We start from the raw sequence: 22935 nt of genomic DNA, 5'->3' as shown, positions 1-22935 counted from the left end.
AAAACAACTGACCTCGTTGCCCCCTGGCAGTCGGTTCATCTGCACCAGCTGACCTTGGGCGTCAAGAACCAGCTCCGTGAAGGTGAGCAGCTCAGAAGGAAGAGGGCATTTGGGTAAGTGGGCATAGGCCTGGCTAGAGTGCCACAGCTTTTTCAGAGCCTGGGAAAAGAAATGAAACAGTCAGAATAAAGTTATTCCATCAACATAATTTGGCCAATCAATATTTCTAAGCATAAGCTAAGTACAATGGTCAAGATATGAGTTATTAGTTTTTGTATTGTACCTGTCTGAACATTTCTGGAAAGTCATAGACATAGGTGGTGCCCAGAGACTGTGCCTGGAAGCGCTTAGATTGCAGCAGGTCCTTGGTGACATAAGGGGTGTTGATGAGCATGCCATGCAACGGACCCTGCTTGTCTCCATATGCTTGGAACATGATCTGAACAAAGAGGGACAGAGAGAGTCACTTCATAGATATACTCACCTCTTCAGCAACCTTGCCAAAATTGCCATGATTTTGAGAAAGATGATGATGATAATGATGATAATGCCATACCGATTGCTACAGCATTAACCGATACAAAGTATATGATGTAACAATCCCTTGTTCTATACACTATGAACACATTCACACAGAAGCACAAGTCAGATGTTAAAGAACAATGTACACAGGCAGTGGTAACAGCCTAGAGAGTTTCAATCATTTTATAAATGATTGCAGGAAATGCAGCAGGTGTTTTCTTTAGAATCTTCAAATGGAACCCAAATTCAAAAGCTCTCACATTCACTATTATGGACCTAATAAAGCAACCACACAGCAAAAATGAAAAAGAGAAAGGAAATCAACAAGGAAAATAACATGTGAAATGTGTACCAGGATAATGGGCATTTTTTCTTCATTTCTACATGTTAATTTTACCAAAGCCCATTCCAGGTATTCAACATCATTTCTATAAGGGATGGATGTGATGATGGACAGATGTAGGGATGGCTGGATGTGTAAGTGTAACTTACCTGATCAGCTGCGAGGAGAAAGGATATTACTAAAAGAATTGTCCACCAGGCTAAGGGCATGACACCATGCTGGAAATCTACTCCAACTCAATAAATCTTAAAGCCAGAATTTTTATATGCTACTGTATGAAAATGACAAACTCCATCTTTAACTTTACCAGAGAGGCTGGTAAATTGCATTCTGGGAGCTGAGATTTCCAGGATGGAGCTGAAACCCTTTGCCAGCGACTGGACAATAAGCAGATGAGATGGAAGATGTATGAGTGCCCCACCTGTCGGTCTTTGGGCCCCACCTGTCCCGTTCGGGAATCAGTGACTTCCTTATACAAGCTGATGTCCAGGTAGTAGCCTGATTCATTGGTGAGGAAGAGGCGGATGGGGATTTGCTTTCCTGTTGGAGTCAGGCGGATGTTAATTTTCAGTTCAGCCTGCAGGACACGCAGCTTCCACAGACGGCTGCCGTAACGCATCACCATGGAGCGCACAGACTCCTCAATCTGAAGTTTGTAGAGAAAGAAATCAAACTCATCAATAACAATGCGAGCTGTGGTCTGACAGCATATCAGAGATATGCGTTTGTGATGGTTTCACAAACCTTTGATGGGTCCATGATGACTGTGGGGACAAAATTGAGGAAGATATGGTTACAGTCAGTTCGTACAGTTGTGTTGTTGAAAGCCACCTCCAGCTCATCCATGGCTTCCAGCAGCAGACGCTCTGCCTCATTGTGAAGGTATTCGAAAGAGGCCTCCTAGTGAAGGAACAGAAAAAAACAAAAACTGTCATAGGGGGCAGGTATGATTAATTTGTAAAATCAAACAAAAAGGACATAAAGAATTGTGCTCGAGAATCAAAAACCTCTGAAAACAACTTAAAAAAGGGAGTGCAAAGGTTCCTTGTTCCTCCATTGTCTCACCTTTGTGACCAGATCAGAGTGGCGGATAATGGCTCGCACAAAGAAACGGTAGTCCGTAACCTCTGTGCCCACCTCCACACGGGCTGCACCCAGGTACAGGTGCATCTTGTGGTTGGCACACGGGATTGCAGTTAAGGCAAAATTGCGCATGCGGTTGAGCTCCAGCTGGAAAGCTAGTGCTGGCTCCAAATGACGATAGATCCTGTCCTCCTCAAACTTTTGAGAAACAGGCAAGACAATCACAAACAGAAACACAATACAACATGTTTAAATTTACATGTTCAAAGACTATCCTGAGTAACTTTTTCTTTACAAGTTAGGCTTCCATGCCATAATCTCTTCCATTAACACAAGTAGTTCAAATTGGCAATTTCAGGAGCACCGAGTTGAAATAAGAGTAGAAAGATGCCTGTGAGCCACACAATGTATTAAGTAAATGAAATCATAGGCAATCTCGATCTCAGGAAGCTGCTAATGGGTGTCATTTCTCTTAAATGGGAGACATAATTAAAGAGTTCATTACTTTAATGAGTTTTGGTGGTGTCATTGTAGTGAAACTATCAGGGGTAACGGAGAGGAAGAGCCATCACTGATTGTGATAGAGTGAAATTCAGCACTGCCAAGGGGGTGAAAAGTTATTTCTTACAACCACAACATGGTTTTAAATGGTGTCCCAGCCAAAGGAAAGTCAATCAATCCATTGTGTTTTGAAATTTGTGGGTTCATTTTCAATGTCACAATAATCTGATGCATGCACATCCCTTCATCTTTTCAATAGATGTGGTCATTTCTACATGAGCAAACACCAATTTGGCCACCCAGAAAATGTTTAGAGTTAAAAGTGATGATTTGACACATGGTTTGTAATATGTAGACACCCACCTTGTCTCTGGCACGGAACGTGAAAAATTTGGGGAATTCTCTCTGTGTGATAGAAGGAAACAAAGAAATAAACAATGTCTCCATAACAAAAAACATGGTTGTACGCATAGCAGTGTTAAGAATACCAAATCAGTTAGACATACACCAACTACAGTATAAACCTAATCACAGCCGGTGACAATAAGCTATTTTGGGGCTTTGTTTAAATTGCTACACAAGTAAGTATGGAGTATTATGCAGTGATGATCAGGACCTTGTTCTACATGCAGTGGGCCAAATGCTCTTTTACTGCTGTAATTTATCTATCAGGGAATCACTGTGTATTTACTCAGACAGCAAGCTCACATAATAATGGGAATAGGCTGTAAATATAGTATCACTCACTACACTGATGAATAAAACATTTCCTTTTTTTTTTTTTTTAAAGAGTCATTTGATCTTCTGAATAATGCCGGTAGCCATGTTTGGTTTGACGTTATCAGATGTAGTGTCCCACTTGCCAAAACAGCGCCAGACCGATTGGAGATGCTCTCATCAGCCTACACAATAACAAGAGAACTGCAATAGCACACACACTGGACACCTCCACAGCCATGATTTGACACTGTGATTACACATCGTATTCACCCTCCACAATATAGTGAACTGAGAAAAAAAACAAAAACATTTTAGGGTAAGATTACTGAAAAAACCTCTCCATGTAACAAGGGCCACATAATGACAGTGACAACAGTTAGCATGATTAGCTCTCATCAGAGACTGTGGTGCCATCAAAAGAAAAATCAATGGCTATTGTCAAAATGACAGCAGAGGCTAAATAACGGGGCATTTCTCAAAACCTAATCCTGTTCTAAATCCCTGACATCATCACCATCATCTGAATGATAGTGGGTGTTCTGTTAATAATGGGTCAACACTGGAAAGATAAATGAGGCCCTGTGTACTACATCAGAATAGACAGAGCATATCACAAAACAGCCATGATTGGGGGTTCAATTCTTACTTGGTGTTTCAAGGTGATAAAACCTATGCAATGAGTTCATGGTTCTGGGGCTTTAATGACGTCTTTAAACTGTAGCTCAAAAAACAAACTGTGGCTAACCCAAACCTTGATTGATTCAGAACAATGGTGGGTTAGGTTTCCTTTATTTACGCTGGTGCAAGAGAGTTGAATAAGCTTCCTCTTGAAATCAAGGAGTTGCAGGACCCCATGGCTTGTAACAGAAAGATCAAGCAGTCCCTGCTGGATAAAATCCATGTGGGAATATTAGTACATCATTGTTTGATCTCATTAATCTACCTCCTGTGGACTCTCTACAGTACTTTAAAACAGATATGTTGCAACTGACTGTCTGGATATTTAATGTGCACCTCCTTGGTAGGGCGTGTTTGAACTTTTTTTTTTAACCAAATGCATAATAAACCAAATCAAAGAGCCACCTGTCCTCATTTCCTTTGTCCTCCTCTACTTACATGAAACCTTTGGTCCACCTCACAGTTGACTTGCTTCCTGAAATCCTGTCATCATATATGCAGCAAAAGCAAGGCATGCAGAAAGAGATACAGAGACAAACAGATAATAAGCTAAATTTCAAATGCAAATTATTACAATTACCACAATAATGTCATCCTTTGTAAATAAACTAATCAAGTATTAGTAACTACAAAAAGACAGACACAGGACAATTTATTTGTAAAATTTTGATACATGCTATTCAGAACTGCTGAATTGGTGACATGCAGTACAGCAGATTGTGGAGACAGGTAGTTGAATTTAAATATTAATTAGGGCCCTCACCTTCTGAGCCACAAGGAAAGTCAACCTACGGATGCCATGTTCAAATAGCAGAGATTTCTGGAATGGGAAAAAGGAAAAAAATGTCAAGATGTGAAGATTTTTCTGAGCCATCTCAAACATTTAACTCTCTCTGCTGAAATCAGGAGAAACATAGGCCTTGTTGATCCCACCTTTGACTGAATGAACTCTCGGAAGTTGGCTGCCAGGCCATCATCATCAATGTCACTATCTGTCTTTATAGCCACATTCAGGATATGGATAGGCTCATCCTGGACACTCTGGATAACAAAGCAAATACATATTTCATACTAAGTAACACAGTCGCACTGGTCAATGACCGGCCTGTGACTATCAGAAGTCTGTTCTTGTCACCTTGTTGTCCTCTTCACCGTACAGGACAGGATTACCTCCCTCTGGGAAGGTTGGACTTGGGGGAGGAGAGTCAGAGAAGCAGCTTAACATGTCTGATATGTTCCTGTAGAGGAGAAAAATCATACATGCCATTAATCACACTTGCAATTTTATCTTCACCTACCCATGAAACATATCCAAGTTAAGAAAGATTTTATACAAAGGACTGACCTGGTGAACTCCTGGAAGGAGCGGAAAGCGACCATGGCTCCCATGCGCTGACAAGGTGGTGTAAAAGATGTGTCAAGCAGAACGTCACTGACGCTGGCTACATGCACCATGCCGTAGTGGTTTAAGTTAGATGAGAATGACATCCTAGGGTATCGACAGAGAGCAATTACAATGGGAATCTGCCTCTACCACTAGAATGACTCTGAAGATGTCCCTCATCCACCTTTAAGAACCTCACAACAGTTTGATCCCTCCCAGCAGTTTGAGACGCTGGGATATAATGATATCTATGAAAACACTTAAAAGCCTAATGTGTCGATTGTAGGGTACAATTTAGTGTGAAAACTGAATGAGGTTCCAATTATAAAAAGGAAGGAGTATAAAAATTACACCATTACATGTGAACACAGTGAAAGCAGCTATACAGTATGTAAGGGATTTTTGACAGACCACATGTTAGTCAAATTAAAACAAAGAAAATATTTCTTTCACAGGAACAAGGAAACATAAAACCAGCAGAAAACCCTTTAAATATACACGTTTTACTTTGTTGGGTGTTAGTCTTTTGACTGTAAGAAGCTATCCCAAAAGTTACACCCACTGAAAGCACTCGAGAGGTTTTGTGTTTCAAACCTGTCCACAGATTCCAAATCTGAGGCATTTTTCTTCTCAGCATTATCATCCTTAGATTTACTATCTTGTGCTTTAAGGTCCTGGGGTTTAGTTGCCTGTAATTTAGTGTCCGGGGATTTTACAATGTCCAGGATTGGAGCAGACATTTTCCTGGCAGGACAGTCACAGGTTTCAGTTCAGGAGATTTGCACTGGTGTACAACATTTCCCCTACATGTAATTTTGAATTATCTTACATCACATTACACAAAGTTATTCCAAATTTCCAAAATATCGAAGCACATATACACAATAGTTGGGAATATAACACTCTTTCACAAAGACACAAACACACACACACAGACTAAAAAAAAAAAAAGTTTGACACAGAGGCTGAACGCCAAGGGCCATGCTGTTGTCAGTAAAATGAAGAAACATTGTGTTTCTCAAATCAGACTAAACTCAAGTTACTAATATTGGTTTCATTTTGGGAAATTTCAAAGCACCAAACAATTTGTTGACTTAATCACTAGATGAATTAATAATAACGTGGATTACTGTTTTGACCATGCAGCTAGCTAGTCTTGTCACTAGTAGTTTATGCAATAAAAAGAATGTTTACAATACCTGTTTAGAGTGGGGATGTTCCCTCTGCAATCAAACAACATTGATTACCAAGTGGTTAGTGGCAGGCATCAGGAGAGGAAGGCAGTCAAGGTTTAGCAATGTGTGTGTGTGTGTGTGTGTGTGTGTGTGTGTGTGTGTGTGTGTGTGTGTGTGTGTGTGTGTGTGCATGTCTCCTTTAACATGATGAATTTATTTTGCATTGATCAATATCTAAATGAATGCAATGCATGTGAAAATGGAAGATAAAGTAAACTGAAAACAGCTTTCTAGCCACAAACACACATTTCACTTCTTGACTGCTCCCTTTACAACATGCATCAAGAGATCCTAAGGCCTCCTTGTCCTGAGTTATACTCTGAACAAAGAAAGAGGATAATTTCACACTCTCATGCTGTCTTTAATTCACAGTGATGAGCCAACGTGAAGGTTAATTCAGATGCATAAAATCACAAGCATGCAATAAAATGTGTGTATGATGGCATTCAAAGGACTTCTACAGCTAACTGCATAAACAAGCTGAACCCAACACAGCAAAGAAAAATACTAGCACTCCAAAGTGACAACAAGCAAATACACTGAAACCATACACACATTCACACACAATCACACAGGTAGGATGCAGAACACGAGTGCTACAGAAATGGCACAGTACTTTGTCTGTTACATGCTTTTTCAAATGCTGAGCATGTAACAGACAAATCCTGAGTTTGTCTATGATTTCTCTCTGCTTCTCAAGTTTTAAATGGCACAAGAGCGTTTTTCCAGGACTTACAAGGAAGGGCAACTGACATGAGACTCTTGAGGCTGGGAGCTTTGTTGCTCATGGCACTCACACACTTTTGACAAACCAAGAAAAGTATTTTCAGTCTTGCAAAATACCTTCTTTTGCAAATGAAAAGCATTTACATGAACAAAAACTATGAGCAAAGACACATAGCAGGGAAGGTGGGAGAGGAACCGTTGCACCATGGATGACGCAAGATTGTCAAGCAAGCCCTGCCTTAGATATTAATTTTATAATGAAGATGATGATAATGGAGGGAGCCACCAAATTATGCTGACAATTCTGAGGAAGAAGGCAGCAAGTAGGAACAACCAAAGATAGTTACAGGTGCTGCCATTAAGATGTATACTAAATTAACATAACGCTGTGACCAAATATATGCTGGTGCTGCCAACTTGCCAGCATCACTGCCACCAATGGAAAATTCAATATCCATCCCTATTATAAATATTGATTCCTGTCCACAGTGCCGTTTAAGAGGGCAAGGGGGGAAGGTGATGCACAGCACGTGAGTGTTGCAGGCATTTTGGATATCACAATACCTGTTGGGATGTGAGGTGGGAAGCATGAACTGGAACTCTACTATACATGTGTTGTCCCTCAGCTGTCGATGCTGAACGCTGTTGAGCTCATAGGCAATGTATGCTCTGCGAACATACACCTGCGGTTATTAGAGATAAAGCCACAGAAAACAATAGTTTGATATGTAAATCGCCTGCATTTTAACATTCAGTAAAATTAAGTAAAGGAAAATTGATTTTTGTGGACTGAGGCCATTATTCCTCTCACCTCAAGGGCAGCCATCCTGACTACCTGATTACTGTGGTAGAAGAAGTTGGGTAGAACATCAAAGATGGACGTTTCTGAAAGGATCAGTTTCTAAAAAAAAAATAAAAATAATAATTAGTCATGTTAGTCACACTCTCTTCATTTTCAAAGCAATAGATAAAGCCACAACTGGTACTTCTTTAATGCCTACCTGCAGGTTCTCAATGCAGAATTGGTGCCCATACATATCAATGGCAGAGAGGAAGATGGACTCCACCTGGTTGTGTCGTAGCTCATACGAGGGGAGGTGGGAAGCTATCAACACCTGGGTAAAGAGGATGAATGAAAGTAGTAGTTATAGCACACTTTTCTCTTCACAGTTTGAGACAGTGTCCATCTCTTTACAGCTTCAGTTTTCTTCCAGCTTCAAAATGCATATAAGCATTACCATTTTTTAAATTTAAATGTTTCTTTTGTTTTTGATCCATAACAATTAAAAAGAATAGACAGTGCCATCTGGTGGTGAAATTCTCACCATAGATTGTGAATAAAAACTTTGGTCCAAAGTTGAGAAGTAGATGTTCAATAACTTCTGATTCATCTCTGTGCACTCAGGTAACACTTGTGAGTTTAGTTTCAGCTATCCACATTTTTAAATAGATTTGACCTTGCCTGAACATATTCATAACTAACTGCAAAATCTGTCAATACATATGTCAATAAATAGGGCAAATCTGCATGTGAATTAGTGGAGATGAGACACTAATCTTCTGTAGCTCCACTTTGTTATGAACACTCATGACAGTATCTTTACATGAAAATCTCACATAAATCAGCTTTAAGCACTTTACAAGAAATCACATTTTTCAGGTTTTGACTTTAAGCAAGCACAAATTCATTTCCTTTCTTCTAACAATAAATTTTTGCCATACAGTACTTTTTAGTTGACAGTGTGCATTCTCCCCTACCACCAACCTTATTTTGAAAGCACGGTTTGCTTATTTTAACTGTATTGGTGATAGAAAATGTGCCCCAGACCTGGATGTATCTCTATGTAGGAGGAGACTGCCAGTGCAGCAGACACGCAAACAGACATGCAGAGTGGAGCTCTTCCCCACAGCACACAAAAGTGTGTGAATTTAACAAAGAGTCAAGAAATTTAACAAAAAAAAAAAAAAAAAAAAAAAAATCAGACTGGTGGTGGTGGAAACAGACTTATTTGGACCTCTGGAGGTTACTTTGTGTTAGCTTCAGTTTTAGTCAGACTTTGGATGGAATTATTTTAAGTACGAGGATGCATCGCTCCATGTAATGATGTCTCCTCTTACCACCTGACCCACTCTTACTTGGCCTGTAGTATTTCTCCATGCACGTGTACTTGTAAAAAGCAGATTAGAAACCTTGTTACCCAAATGGCAGAGAAATCTACTTGGGGAAACCAGATTTCTCAAATGCTCTACGCCGATTACAGTAATCAGGTTTCTCGTTTACATTACTTCACAGTTAAGAAATCAGCTTACTGGAGAAAGCAGACTGTAACCCAGTTACTTAAGTGCATGTAAACACACTGAATGTTAAATATAGAGTCTTTTCAATGGAAAGTAAAACAAATTTGTCGTCAACAAAAATTAGCAGTCCATCTGACCTGCCGGGCACGCAGTGCCACCTTGGCATTGGTTGTCTTGCTGAGCTGGGTGAGTTCAGTCAAGATGGCCATCAGTTCATCTGTCAGTGTGGGATCACGGCCACACAGCTGATCCTATACAGAGGAGATGATAACATTACGTAACATCACTAGCTAGATATCTTAAAACACTTTAATTTAGGGGAAAAAAAGAAGAAGAATCTCAATAGCATATGGACATTACATAGCACTTTTTGGCACTACCACATTAAATTTTGATTTTCAGCAATTACATTAATAAGTAATTACATTACTGGCCTGATGAAAATTACATTACCGCATTACTTTCCTCACTAAGCAATGAATAAATTAATCTAATCACAACTTGTGTAATAAGAGTGTCAGTGAGTGTAATAAGTAATTAGTAATGAATTATATTTACCCAAAATGTCAGTTAACAGTGCGTACACATATATACACATTTATTTAAATGTCAATGTGTAGACAATACACATAAGCAGGGCCTCAATGAAATGTCAGTGCACCCTAAATTAAACCTGTTACTGGACTGAAATATGAATATTGTTATGATGAAGGAGTGAAGGAAAACAGAGTGTTTTGGAAGAGAAGTCTGTTTTTATCAGTTATAATCAAGGCTTTCAAACAGTTCTGACTCAGCAAGGCTGGAAACTTACAATCAGCATAGTAACCAGCAGGTTCTTCTTGGTGACTTGGGCATGGGAGAAGATATAGTTGAGCACATTGGCCATGTCACCTTTGTTTTCCTCACGCAGTGCAAACACACACTTGTCATAGTGTCCTGTTAACAAACCAACATGTAAGAGTCACAGATGCTGAGGTGTTTATTGTGAAAGAGCTCCACCAAGTGGACAGAATGAGTAAGTGCCATTCTTCTGAAAAACTTGAAGGACAGCAAAGCTAAAATCACATTGCATGTGGCAACGTGTCACCACAATGAACCCTTGAAACCAATAATTAAATGTCTTGCTGCTGTTACTTACCATTCTGAAACTGGATCTCTACTTTGAGGTACTGTCTGAGCAAGTCCATCACCACCGCCTTCATGTGACCTCTGATGCCACTGCGATACCTGTTGGAGACAAAAACAGGAGATCTAGTGACTACGAAAACAACTAATATAAAGCAAACCAACCTCAGTGTTACAAATAAGTGTCTGCACAGACTAGCTTCTTGAACATAATAGGTCTGCAACAAGTCTCTGGCAATCGGTCACTTTGATCACTCAGATTTACATTACACCCTATGACCCAATGTGTGAAGCTTTGCATTATATTGAGATAGAGAGTATCATACTCACTTCTGCACCAGCTGAACAATGCTTTGTGTATTCATAAAGAAGACTTCTCTCTCTGACTTCTTGTTAAGAGTAGCAGCATGACTGTCCAGGATGTTTGCAATCTGGAAACAGGGAGATAAATATAAGCATTTAATCCCAACAGCAGTGGAGACTCAAGCATTTAATCCCAGTGGCGCTGACAACTCCTAAATTAGCTTGCTCCAGTGATATCCAGAGTGAGATCCTAAATGGATGCATGAATATAAAATTAATAAAATATGCATGAATATGAAAGTGTCCAAAAGGTTTTACCAGTAATAAAACATCAAATCCGGTGTATTGTTTAAATAATCCAGGAAATTGTCAGAAGACAGACATCTTTTCTCATTACAGACTGAATTAGAAACTCACTGCGTGACTGAACTGCGATATGTGTAAACAATTCCTTACACAGACAGACAGACAGACAGACAGACAGACAGACAGACACACAGTACTTGCATTCTGCTTACCCTTTTACTTAGACAGATATGTGGTCACTTGGATATATATTGTGAAATAACTTTTTGCAAAAGAAACTGTGGACACTATTTTTCTAGCTGACTGGAAATTTGGAGAGACACTACAGTTGAGAAATCCCACTGCCACCCTAACAAAACTTTTCAAAAGTGAGTAATCACTGGAAAAGAATGCCACCTATTTGGTATAACAGGCTATTACTACTGTTTTGTAGATTATCTAATGTGGCAGCATTAAAAATGTGCTATATATCTATACATTTCTAATCCCCAGAGAACCGGGGCTACTGTGGAAACCAAACATTATTGTTGTTGGCAAAGAAAAAAAGAACAGTGAGGTGCTCAACAGGAGTTTTACTGTTATCGACAAGGTACGTTTAAGAAGAATTATGTGGGTGTACTTAGCATGGTGTATGCATGTGTTGGAGGGGCACCTGCTGGCTGGGGAACTGGCAGAGTACAGAGGTGATGTTGCTAGCATACTGAGCCATCTCCTTCTTGATGGCCTTCTCCACAGCAGGGGGGATGCGACCTGACACACTAGTCATGATGTCTTGAAGCTCCAACAGTGGCAAAGAGGGATCACGCATGGTTTTCATCAACCTTTCCACCCACTCTTTCAACTAGGATAGACAAAGGGCAGATATTTAAGGAACTGCTTAAAGTTGGAAGGGCTGATGTTGGTGTGTACCTAGGTGTGTATGAATTCTTACCTTAGCACTGAAAAAAGGCTCAGGAAGACAGTAGCCATTCATTATGTGAACAAGATGGTCCAGTGTGTTGTGGAAGACTCTGTGTAGCTTCTCCCCTCTCAGAGCTACTGCCTGGATAGAAGGCAGGGCCCCTGTGTGCAGCTCTGCCTACAAGACAAACACAAATACTTATTATTCAAATTTTACAACATTGTTGTGCATATGCTGATGTTTCATACACAAGCATTGCCGTTGGTGTAGTCTAGTAGGAAATAGTGTGCATACTTTGAACTAAGCAATCTATCCTATCTAAATGCAAGTTGGTGAAACCTACAGGTACCCTGAATAATGAATGTAGTTTACACTTGTTCTTCATTGGCATTGTTACCTCACCAGTAGTGACACATTTATCAGAAGTGGGCTCCTTCTCCACAATTAAGTCTGCCTTCTGACTTTCTGTCATTAGCACCTGCTCCCTTCAGATAACTGAGCCATCTTTGTTGGCAGCCTCAATGTCATGCCTCATTGATGTTTTGACATCATTCATAGAGTGGTTTGTCATAAACAAAAATGCACATACACAAATAACTAATATACAAGAGTAAGTAAGTATATAGAGTAAGTAGAGTACATCAGAGTGTATGAAAATGTAGAAATCTGTCATTTTGACAGCCTGTTACTTTTCATGTTAGAAGGAGCTGAAAGCTAAAATGTATGGCCTAACTTGAAAAGCAAATAGATATTTTGAACTAAACAAAGAAATATTACATATCATGGGTCACCTTGTCGCAGGCATATGGAAAATCCTACTTGGCATACAGCGTATACCTGTGTAGATTACATAACTCAGACATACAGTACCTGTTGCACTCTGCTTGGGTCATCCAGTTGCAGCTTGGCAATGACACAGCCAGGCTCCAGTGCTGCTCCAGCCCTCTTCACATAGTGAATACAACCAGACTCCGCAGCTGTAAGGGTCATTACCATCTTCATCACCTGGAATTTACAAGAACAAAGTTTCCATCTATACAACTCAAAAAAAAATAAAATAAAAAAATAAGAGAATTTGAACTGATCATCCATCTGTCTTGTGGACAACATACACATAAGCCTTAACATATATATAACTGTACCTCTATTTCAGCGTAGCACTGGCCAGAAAACACATGCCCGCCATCCTCAACTGTGTACTGGATAAGTTTTCCTGCTGAAGGAGATCGCAGCAGCGAGGGATCATTCTCCCTTTCAAAAACACAAGTCTTGTTCCCAATTGTGATGCGATACCTGTAGGGGAAAAAAAAAAAAAAAATGTGTGTGTATCAAGTGCATCAAGGAATTTCTGTAAAGTTGTTAACTGAATGAAGATATTTGATGAATTAGCAGAATAAAGATGTGTCATTTCATTATCTTTTAATTCAATGTCATTCTACTCTGTGGTTAAGTTACAGCTAAATTAGTAATGATAATTTAATTCTAAAGCTTTGTTTCCACTGACCTGTCCACCTCTTCCTTCATGTAGGTAGTGTAGCTGCTTCCATCATAAGACAGCAAAAGGCCTCCATCACTGAGCCGATGGACGTCCACCTCAGCAGAGGAGTTGTTCATGATGACCACGTAGGAGTTGGGAGACTGGCGTGTCACTGTCAGGACGTACTTATTACCTTCATAGATCAGCTCCACATCCACAGTGTTGAGTAGTGTGTGTGCTGGCAGCACCTGGCCCCTGGTCAGAGAGTAGAGAGTGTCTCATGTTTTCTATTCTAATGCTAATTCCACCACCCCCACCTGAGTATCTACTGCTTGAAATGGATTACTATGATATGCCATTTCTTTACCTTTCCAGAGAATGCAGAAAGTTGGACACACTGTTCCTTAGATTGACATCTGCCACATGAAGAGCCCCACTCACAATTCCCAGCATGGTATCAGGACGCTCCGCCTGCACACATACACTCTACTTCTTAACGAGGAAAAAATCAAACATTCAAGCTTAAATTCAAACTGCATGGTGCCAGGAGGATAAACCACAAGGTCTTACTATTCTCTCAACACTTGGATTTAGTGTGGTTTCAGCACAGACGTTACAATATGGGTCAGTAAGTCAAACAAATCTATTCTCATTATAGTTTTCTTGAAGAACATCCAGTGGCCACAGCTGGAGCAGCTCTGCATACCTGCATCTTCTCTGAGATCAGTCTATCCAGCCAGCCTGTGTCAATGCTGTTGTGCTGAAAGCTTTCAGTCTCCAGCAGCTTAATGAGGTATTCCACTGTGGTCCTGAAGTCTCCTCTGATAGACAACTCCTTCAGAGCCACCACCATGTTGCTAGGAAAAGATTACGACATAACCACTTATGTCAACTATAAAAACCTTTGATTAGCCAATTAAATAAAAATATCTCCCATGGTAAATATACATTACATTAGCAATAAATAAATGGTTTTTGAGTGAACTTTCTGACACAGCAATGTTTTTAAAATTCTGTGTGTACTCACGAGATGGCTTCTTCCCGATTCTCTCCCCAAGAGAAACAGTGTCCAAACTGGGAGTCAGCAAACTCATGCAGCCCTCCAGCTGCTGCAACACTGAAGTAGCCCCACACGTTCTTATTGCTGCGGAAATTCAGCTCTTGTACTGTTCCAGAGCTTGGCTTGAAGCCCTGCAGTCCCACACACACACACCACATTTCATCTTCCAAAACCAAAACTAGCTCATTTTGACATTTAGAGAAGGGTAACATTAGAAGTAATAGCAATGGCCTTTATTTAGGGCACAACAGAATTACAAAGTGAAACATTTAACAGGAACAGAACCACAACAGAAATCGCAGACTTTGTGCAGCCTTTAGCTGCAAATATTTTGTGTAACAGGAGAGAGTGAGGCGTACCTCATCAGGATTTTCACTGGTGATACGTGCTGCGATGACATGGCCCCGTGGAGAGGGGGCTGTCGACAGACCCTCAAAGTCAATGGGAGAGTCTCCCCAGGGCTGGACCCCATAAAGCATCCTGATGTCTTTGATCCTTTGAAGAGGAATACCCATAGCAATCTGACAGAAGATAGTGGTATTAGTACAACACTAGTTTATGCTCTGGAACTGATATATATGGAATATTAAGGAACAGGCTCACAGGCCCTGATCAAACAGGGTTAACAACAAATTACAGCACATAAATGGATTGTGAAAGTATTTGCTTTGAATGAACCACATCATTTTTGCCCGGCATGCTAATCTGACAGTTGTTAATGTGATGTTCTCAGACAACCGACAAACAACATTTTGCTGAGTACTGTGAAAAATAAATAAATTAAATACTCGTCCTCTGTGCCAGAGAGTGTGTCACTCCCACAGTAACACCTAATCAGCTTGACTACAAAGCTTTCCCAGCAACACTGCCCTTCAGCTTGACTGTCACTGACCTATTTACACACAATCCTAAACACTGCAGAACAGACCACGTGACCGAGTGCTGCTACAACCACTGGATCTACTACACCATTTCTGCATATTGCCTCCCTCTTTTGCAGTCGGTTGCCATGGAGACAGGAGGCCCGTCTAGTGCTAAGTGGTGAAGGCGGTGAAGCGTGCTAACTTTGGCTACAGGACAGTCACAGACTCGAATGTATTGTATGTGATGTAACAAAGTGTGCTTTTTTTAAAATCACTGCAGGCGTGTCTGAGTGAGACTGACCTGCAGTTGAGCAGCAGGCAAGTTGACATCAGCCACCATCTCAGTACAAGGGTGTTCCACCTGCAGACGAGGGTTGAGCTCCAGGAAGTAGAAACTACCATCTTGGCTGTAGAGATACTCCACTGTACCTGCACTGACGTACCCCACCATCTTAGCCAGCTTCACAGCACACTGAGGAGAGAAAACAACTGTATTCATATCAAGGTTCAAATGTGTTCAATTAATCTGAATTGACTTAGTTGGTCTTCGACCTCCATTTATCAGCTTTATATAAGTACAAAACAATTCTAGATGGGTTGTACCCTTTCCATATCCTCAAACACATCAGAAGTGGCGATGGTAGCAGGGGCCTCCTCTATAATTTTCTGGTGCCGTCGCTGCACAGAACAGTCTCTACCAAACAGGGAAATGGCATTGCCATATTGATCAGCCAAGATCTGGACCTCTAGGTGGCGGGCATGCTTGGCTAGCTGCATGACAAAAATAGGTGATCCCGGAACTTCTGCCTGGACCTGGAGAGCCAAAGAGAAAGTAAATCCTTGCAGTCATAAAATGCCCAAGAAACCCTATTGTAAATTGTTGTACTTGTTGATTTAGTCTGAGTTTCCACTTACCTGTCTAAAGAGGTTAGGGAAATCATCAGCAGAGTTGACTTTACGGATGCCTTTTCCTCCACCTCCCTCTGAGGCCTTCACCATTACAGGATAGCCGACCTTCTCTGCAGCCTGGCAATGGAAACATACAGCTTTCCAGCATACATGCAAGTATGCACAATACACTACAACACAAATGCGAAATTCATTTGGCATTATGAACTGTCAGTTAAATCCCATGCTTACATTAAGGCCATCCTCTACATCCTGGATGCAGCCAAGCTCATACACGTCAGTAGGAACATTGATGATCCTCTTCTTTTGGTTGTTCTCTGTCCAGTCTACTGTCAGGCCTGAGAAAGACAAACAGATAAAATAATTCAGCATACATACTTTTCAATTAAATTTTGTGAAGTTAATAATTTTCTTAATAAAATAATAATAATAATAATAATAATAATAATAATAATACATTTGGAGAAATATTGCTCAAACCACCTACACCATGAAGTTTAAATCTGGGGAAGTTCAAGAATCATTGATTGTTTTTTTGAATAATAAAGAAAACCACTTATGTTTTTTCAAAGCTGATCATAAAAAGCCTTAACAGAAGACTATATTTGGACCCCACACTAACTGTGACCTACCTGAGCCGCTCCAGGGCAGGGTTGGAATGCCAGCTGTCTGAGCCACGATAGAAGAGGCAATCTTGTCTCCTAGAGCCCACATAGCCTGACTTGGGGGACCTGAGGAAGGAGTAAGCATTTAAAAAAAATTTGAGTAAATTAATAATGTGAAGGTAAGTTAAAGGGTCAACAAAGTGATACAATAAGAAGCCTATCTTACCCATGAAAGCAATGCCATTCTTTTGAAGCAACTCTGGGAGTTTGGGGTTCTCTGAGGCATGACCCCACCCAGCCCACACTGCCTGTAAGGAACAACAGAATGATAACAGGTACTCAATCAGTGATAAAATTATTAATCACCATGGAGAAACAATAGATATGTTAAGTGCGTGGTGGTACCTGAACAGGTATGCGTTTAGCAATGTCCAGAATGAGCTCCACATTGGCATAGTTGTTGTTATTAGTCCCTCCTGGCACAGGCACATAATGATCTGCCATTTTGATGTACTCTGTGAAAGACAACCACAGAAAACCTATTTTTTCCCCAAATCATCTTGCTGCAGTCACATCTACAATAATCCTCACTTGTGTAGCGTCTTCTGAATTAGCTAAGGTGTTTGGATGCACTGCAAAGGAGTTGAAGGGCATAAACTGTCTGGCGTTTTGCCATGTCAATGGCACCACAGTTGGTGCACTTACTCGGGTGTTTTACATGTTCAGAGATATCATGCTGAAGCTCACCTGCATTTGCCTTCAGGTCCTCTGGGGTCACCATGACAACAAAGCGGATTGCCCTTTCATTGCGAAACATCTCATAGGCCCAGCGGCGGATGGAGCGCATGCATTTGACCGCTGCAATGCCATTGTTGGCAATAAGCACCTGGAGACGCAAAATAGTTGAGTTACCAATGTTGATTTGCTCACACAAGTTCAAATACTTCAGTGATAATGGCTAGTCTAATCATGTCACAGATGCTGCTGCATTTATATGTATAATGACTTTATACTGTAATAGTCATTACATTTCATGGCTGTGATTGCAAACAAAAAACACACAATTTGTTAGAATTCTTCTCTGGTTTGTTTTCATTATTAAATTTCATATTCATTTCTGAATATGGCATGATTTATTCTGCCAGAATCACTTTCAGCATCCTTTCAAGAAGATGCTAAATAAAAAACACCTAATCACCTTCTCGATAACCTTGTTGCCACCAAAGCGTGTAACAAATTCAGCAGGAGAAGCCACGGTGAAGTCCCTCTGGAGATCAATACGCCGGCGATCTCTGCCTTGCTTCACCAGGTGCAGCCCTGACATGCTTGGCCTATTTTAAGAAATACAAAGAACACATGTAATGGCCCTTCATAACACCTGTAGTTTTGGAAAGAACAAGGTATTCGGTAGCTATGCTAATGACAAGCAGATAACTCATAAGCTATCATTTTCAACTGTGGCAAACATAAGACAAGAATTTTGAAGTGAAACTGCCACAAGCAAACTATCACACAAGTCTTTCAGCAGCTGCTGTGCTTTAAAGATGGTCTATGTTTGAAGCCAAGAAGATAAAAAGAAACTGATATCACCTCATATTGATAGGAGTCAAACTGGTCTAAGGAGCAGAGGATTGACTACTGTCTCTCATCTTACATTTTATAGCTTGTGGGTGAGTTACAGCTTCACCTTACAGTAAATGTTAAAGAAAAACCTAAAAAAAACTTACTAATGATAGGAATGATGGTAATGATGTGTGAATAAGTGTTAGAACAACAAAAGTACAGCGTCAACAATGATATATTTAAGAAGAAAACACTCTGCTTATAGTATAACCACTGACAGAGCAGAACATGTCATGCACAACAGGACAGGACACTGTACAGTCCTGAAACATATTTACATGCTTGGGCAAGTGCATCCAACAGGACTTGCAGAGCTCTTTGAATCAAGCTCCACCCCAAGGGGAACCATAAGGGGGAGTGGGTAGTACAGGGGGAGGGATATGACTATCAGCTGGAGGGTGTGCCAGCACCTGGGCTAGTTTGGCTGGCTGGCTGGCTTCTGACCGGATACTGCATTATTACGTCACCGTAGGGGTTACCGGCCCGAAGCAATTGAGTCCCTACTGAATGGAGGCTCTGATTTCAAGCCAGCTGTGGAGCTGCAAGTTTGTTCTGTCCTATGAGAGAGGCAATTAGGGGGGTGGAGGGGTGTCTGCCTCCTCCAGCCAGTATTTCCAGTTTTAAAACTGCTGTCACAGCTTCTTTCTATTAAACCCCACTTCTCTCTCTCTCTCTCTCTCTCTCTCTCATCCTCTTTGGTCTTGAGAAACTGATCACACAAAACCATCCTGGACAAAGCAATTATTGAGATCAAGATCTAAAATTGCGGTTCTAAAACTGCAAGCTGCAAACAAAATCAAACTTTCTGACTAGCACACAAAGTTAGTCAGCAGGCAAAAAACACCACTATACACATGGTTGGCTGCATAATACAATATTTACAAACGTTACATTAAACATATAAATGTACAGATAAACACAGAAAAAAATTATAAAAGCAGTTTCTAACCCATTTCGGCCAACTGTAAAAGTAATATGCCTGTAATTATGGGGAAGATATTCTGTAGGCAGTTACCTACATCAGCATGACTATCTCATTTGAATCCCAAACCCAAATCTTCTGTGAGGCTTTAATGGAAAATGAAAATGAGACGTCTAGGGAGCCCAGCGAAAGACCTAGGGCTGGCAGAGAGAATAAAGACTGCTGCGAGCTATAAACAAAGTTCCGTCAGTTCTGAATGGCTCCTTTTGACTGTTGGATTGGGAATTTCTGTGTGTGAACATTTTTCCAATTTTCCCAAACCAACATTCTGAAGCCTACTTTCTAGGCCTACATCACAGACTAAGGACACAGAGAAACCCTTTAGCAGTGAACTGCTAGTGAAACCACATTTTTGACATGTGCTGCAAAAGGGGCTACGCAGCAAAGGAGGAGTACATAATCTGAACGCACTTATTTTGGACTACAGGCCTGCTCCAACAGGACTAGTCTCCTAAAGACAGCATTTGAAGTTGCAGGTTCCCTATCTCACATTTTCACACTTTATAGCCACTAAGAAATAATGTAATGGCTGCTAAATGTAATGTTTTCATAATAGGTAAATTGAATGCATCACTATGGGTTTTCAAATGACTGAATAAAAGTAAATAATCCAAAAACACTTAAATTGCAAAGAAAGACTACTTATTTAAAACCCCAAAGAACTATTTTCGTAGTTTGGAAAATGCATTAAGTAGCTTCCTAAACACGGTACATTAAAGATACAAATTGGTCTGCATGCCTGAGAAAAGAAAAACGTTAGAATACCTGAAGAAATCGTCACAGAAAAACCTGTATCCACATATCTGACTAATATCATTATCACAATATCCAGCGAACAATTATAAACATCGAGAGACTAGAGGTGATGCAGACAGACCAGGTTTGGATTCCAACCTTAGATTCTGTATGGGGCCATCAATGTGGTCAAATCCCATTTCAAAGGTGCTGTCTGAGCTACCGGAGGATGGTGACAAGGAACGAGTCTCCTTTTCCTCCAGCTGCATGTCAGGCTTCCCTGGGATTTCATCCTCTGAGTTCTCCTCCGATACTGATCCCACAATGAAGTGAGAGTGCAACGCCACAACAGCGGGGTTCTTCTTGGCAGCACCGTCCTGCTGTGCCATGGCTGGGCGACACGAACAGGCTGCAAATACTGGCAAGAAACACAACAGTGGCAGCAACAGTTATAAAGGAGATACAGAGTCCAAATATCAGGGTACAGTCAGTATGACACAAGATTGCCTTGGCTGGCATGTGATGCTGTTTGTCATATTGCAAAAGTGGATTACATAATATTGATAATGCAACTGATATTGCAACACTTGGACTCCCACTGGGAGAATCAGTACATTGTGTGCAGGTTCGGAAAAAGTACCATTATTGAACATACCAAAGCCGTTAAATATCAGAATTCAAGAAGGATGAAATCATAACATTTGATTGTAATGCTGGTCATACTGTTAGCAGTAACATACAGCCAGATGTATCTGAAGCATTGTTTGAGTCCTAAATACCTGCAATCCCATGAAACAACACTGCCTATGTGAAAAAAAAAAAACATACATTCTATAAAACTTGTATAACTCCTGACTGCATGTGAGATACACTTTAGGTGTGCCTGCCAATTCAAACCAATGCAAACAAAAAAACACTTTTAGAAAATGGTTGAGACACTTATATGACTACAACTAGTATTGGACGTCTCCTTTATTTTCTCGTTCAATAGCTAAGTTACCAAGGATGTCCTGTAACTTACAATGTTAATTAACATCACCCTATGGAAACAATAACATGTCATCTGACTGCCGCGGTGCTATCCAACCTGCCCCTGTTCCTTTACGTTGCTGCAACTACTTTTTTTCCCCACCTGCTCGTGGAAGTGGAAGGAGTAGACTCCCAGGTAAGGCACACCTTACCTATCGATAGCTGCTTGCAGGACCAGAAAAACAAGCCGAGCACTGCGGCCAGACACACTGCAAACGTGAGCCAGGGGAACATCATAAAATTAAATGCATTTAGCTTGTTAGAAGACCGACGCTTCTGCCGTAAACCGTATTATTTAATGGCATAGCTGATGACCTGCTCTTTTAGCGTTAGCGTTAAATCAAAGCTAGTTGCTTAACTTAACAGCAGCCACAGATAAAGTGAGGCGCGCAGATACGAACAACGTAGGCGTTAGCTAGCTTACCGGCAGTAGCTAATACAATTATAATGGCACATTAATGGCACTAATACAGCACAGCTGACTGTACTGCAGGTGCACTGTACTGCAGCGTGGTCGAAATCTTCTGAAGGCAACTAACGACAGACAGACTCGTTTAACATAATCTGAGATAAGCATCTTGGCTAGCAACTTACCGGTGGCGATAAACCGAGACGTAATCCTGAAAAAGTTGAGTCCAAGGGATCGATAAACTAAGTGTGTCTATCAGACATCTCTGCTTCCAGTGATGATGGGGGGGGGAGAAAAAAAATCACATCATGATGAGGTCACACAGCTTCAACAGACGCTTTAACAGCAGAGAGTGGGGTGATGTGCTGATGCGCAAGCAGGTTACTCCTGGACATTGACCTCTGACCGCAGCTTCCGGTATAGAAATAGATTAGGTAGAAAAGACGCCCAAGCTGTGTGGTAAAAGAAATACAAAATTGCATGAATATTGAATATTATATGATGTATGGTATATAATATGAAATAAAACTAAATGTGTAGATTTAAAGAAAAATAGTGGAGAAAGTAATACACATTCCCATGCTGAAACAAAATTAGAATGCTTAGACTAGGCTATTATTTATTTATTTTTCCTTATAAATTCTTCAACCATTCTACAAGTGTTTTAGAAATAGTAATATTTATAAGCATGCATAAAACATTCCTCTTAATTGTGGCTCTTACCCCCCCACTACACGTTATATTAAGGTAAAGTCTACACACCTGACTCAATACTTTTCATTAACGCACATCTTCTGGACTACTATCTTGCACATTGCAAATATTCTTTGTACTTCATACTGTGAACTCCTGCACTTTCCCATGTAAATGTCTTGCACATCCCCGTACAAACAGCTATTTAATTAAAATAACAGTCATAATGGCACATATTCTTTAGTATTTTTATTATATTTTTTCATATATTATTGTCTATTTTATATTTATGATTTTTGACTCGCAGTACTTGCTTGCTATTTGTCTTTATATTTTTTCTACTTACTATGTTTATTGTATGCACCATAATACCAGAGCAAATTCCTTGTATGTGTAGACCTACTTGGCAAAAAAGCTGATTCTGA

General features: G+C 40.4%; 1 protein-coding gene across 17 annotated transcripts in view; it reads right to left on the bottom strand.

The window, feature by feature from the left end:
* acaca (acetyl-CoA carboxylase alpha) overlaps positions 1-22206 on the bottom strand; it is a 34335-nt gene extending 12129 nt beyond the window's left edge. The window contains exons 1-40 of one of the 17 annotated variants that reach the window (XM_044221959.1): positions 22003-22206; positions 20539-20797; positions 18238-18370; positions 17787-17925; positions 17445-17554; positions 17266-17347; positions 17067-17165; positions 16666-16772; positions 16441-16551; positions 16129-16338; positions 15827-15997; positions 15022-15183; positions 14630-14793; positions 14309-14459; positions 13970-14073; positions 13630-13857; positions 13268-13418; positions 12996-13130; positions 12156-12302; positions 11877-12065; positions 10946-11046; positions 10629-10717; positions 10302-10426; positions 9628-9741; positions 8194-8307; positions 8004-8093; positions 7757-7875; positions 6431-6454; positions 5826-5975; positions 5193-5336; positions 4983-5085; positions 4781-4888; positions 4611-4667; positions 4286-4330; positions 2813-2854; positions 1931-2146; positions 1610-1765; positions 1287-1511; positions 284-439; positions 13-159 (exon numbers count right to left, since the gene is read on the bottom strand). In XM_044221959.1, the coding sequence (XP_044077894.1) occupies positions 13-159; positions 284-439; positions 1287-1511; positions 1610-1765; positions 1931-2146; positions 2813-2854; positions 4286-4330; positions 4611-4667; positions 4781-4888; positions 4983-5085; positions 5193-5336; positions 5826-5975; positions 6431-6454; positions 7757-7875; positions 8004-8093; positions 8194-8307; positions 9628-9741; positions 10302-10426; positions 10629-10717; positions 10946-11046; positions 11877-12065; positions 12156-12302; positions 12996-13130; positions 13268-13418; positions 13630-13857; positions 13970-14073; positions 14309-14459; positions 14630-14793; positions 15022-15183; positions 15827-15997; positions 16129-16338; positions 16441-16551; positions 16666-16772; positions 17067-17165; positions 17266-17347; positions 17445-17554; positions 17787-17925; positions 18238-18370; positions 20539-20768 (5148 nt within the window). In that variant the 5' untranslated portion in view covers positions 20769-20797; positions 22003-22206. Of the gene's footprint in view, positions 1-12; positions 160-283; positions 440-1286; positions 1512-1609; positions 1766-1930; positions 2147-2812; positions 2855-4285; positions 4331-4610; positions 4668-4780; positions 4889-4982; positions 5086-5192; positions 5337-5825; positions 5976-6430; positions 6455-7756; positions 7876-8003; positions 8094-8193; positions 8308-9627; positions 9742-10301; positions 10427-10628; positions 10718-10945; positions 11047-11876; positions 12066-12155; positions 12303-12995; positions 13131-13267; positions 13419-13629; positions 13858-13969; positions 14074-14308; positions 14460-14629; positions 14794-15021; positions 15184-15826; positions 15998-16128; positions 16339-16440; positions 16552-16665; positions 16773-17066; positions 17166-17265; positions 17348-17444; positions 17555-17786; positions 17926-18237; positions 18371-20538; positions 20798-21560; positions 21752-22002 lie in introns of those variants that run through there. The other 16 variants (XM_044221953.1, XM_044221952.1, XM_044221956.1 and 13 more) reach the window with 16 other exon arrangements.
* Positions 22207-22935: the final 729 nt, after the last annotated feature.

The sequence above is a fragment of the Siniperca chuatsi genome, linkage group LG14 (genome assembly GCF_020085105.1).
Source record: "Siniperca chuatsi isolate FFG_IHB_CAS linkage group LG14, ASM2008510v1, whole genome shotgun sequence".
Lineage (NCBI taxonomy): Eukaryota > Metazoa > Chordata > Actinopteri > Centrarchiformes > Sinipercidae > Siniperca > Siniperca chuatsi.
This window is presented reverse-complemented; position numbering and strand designations above follow the sequence as displayed.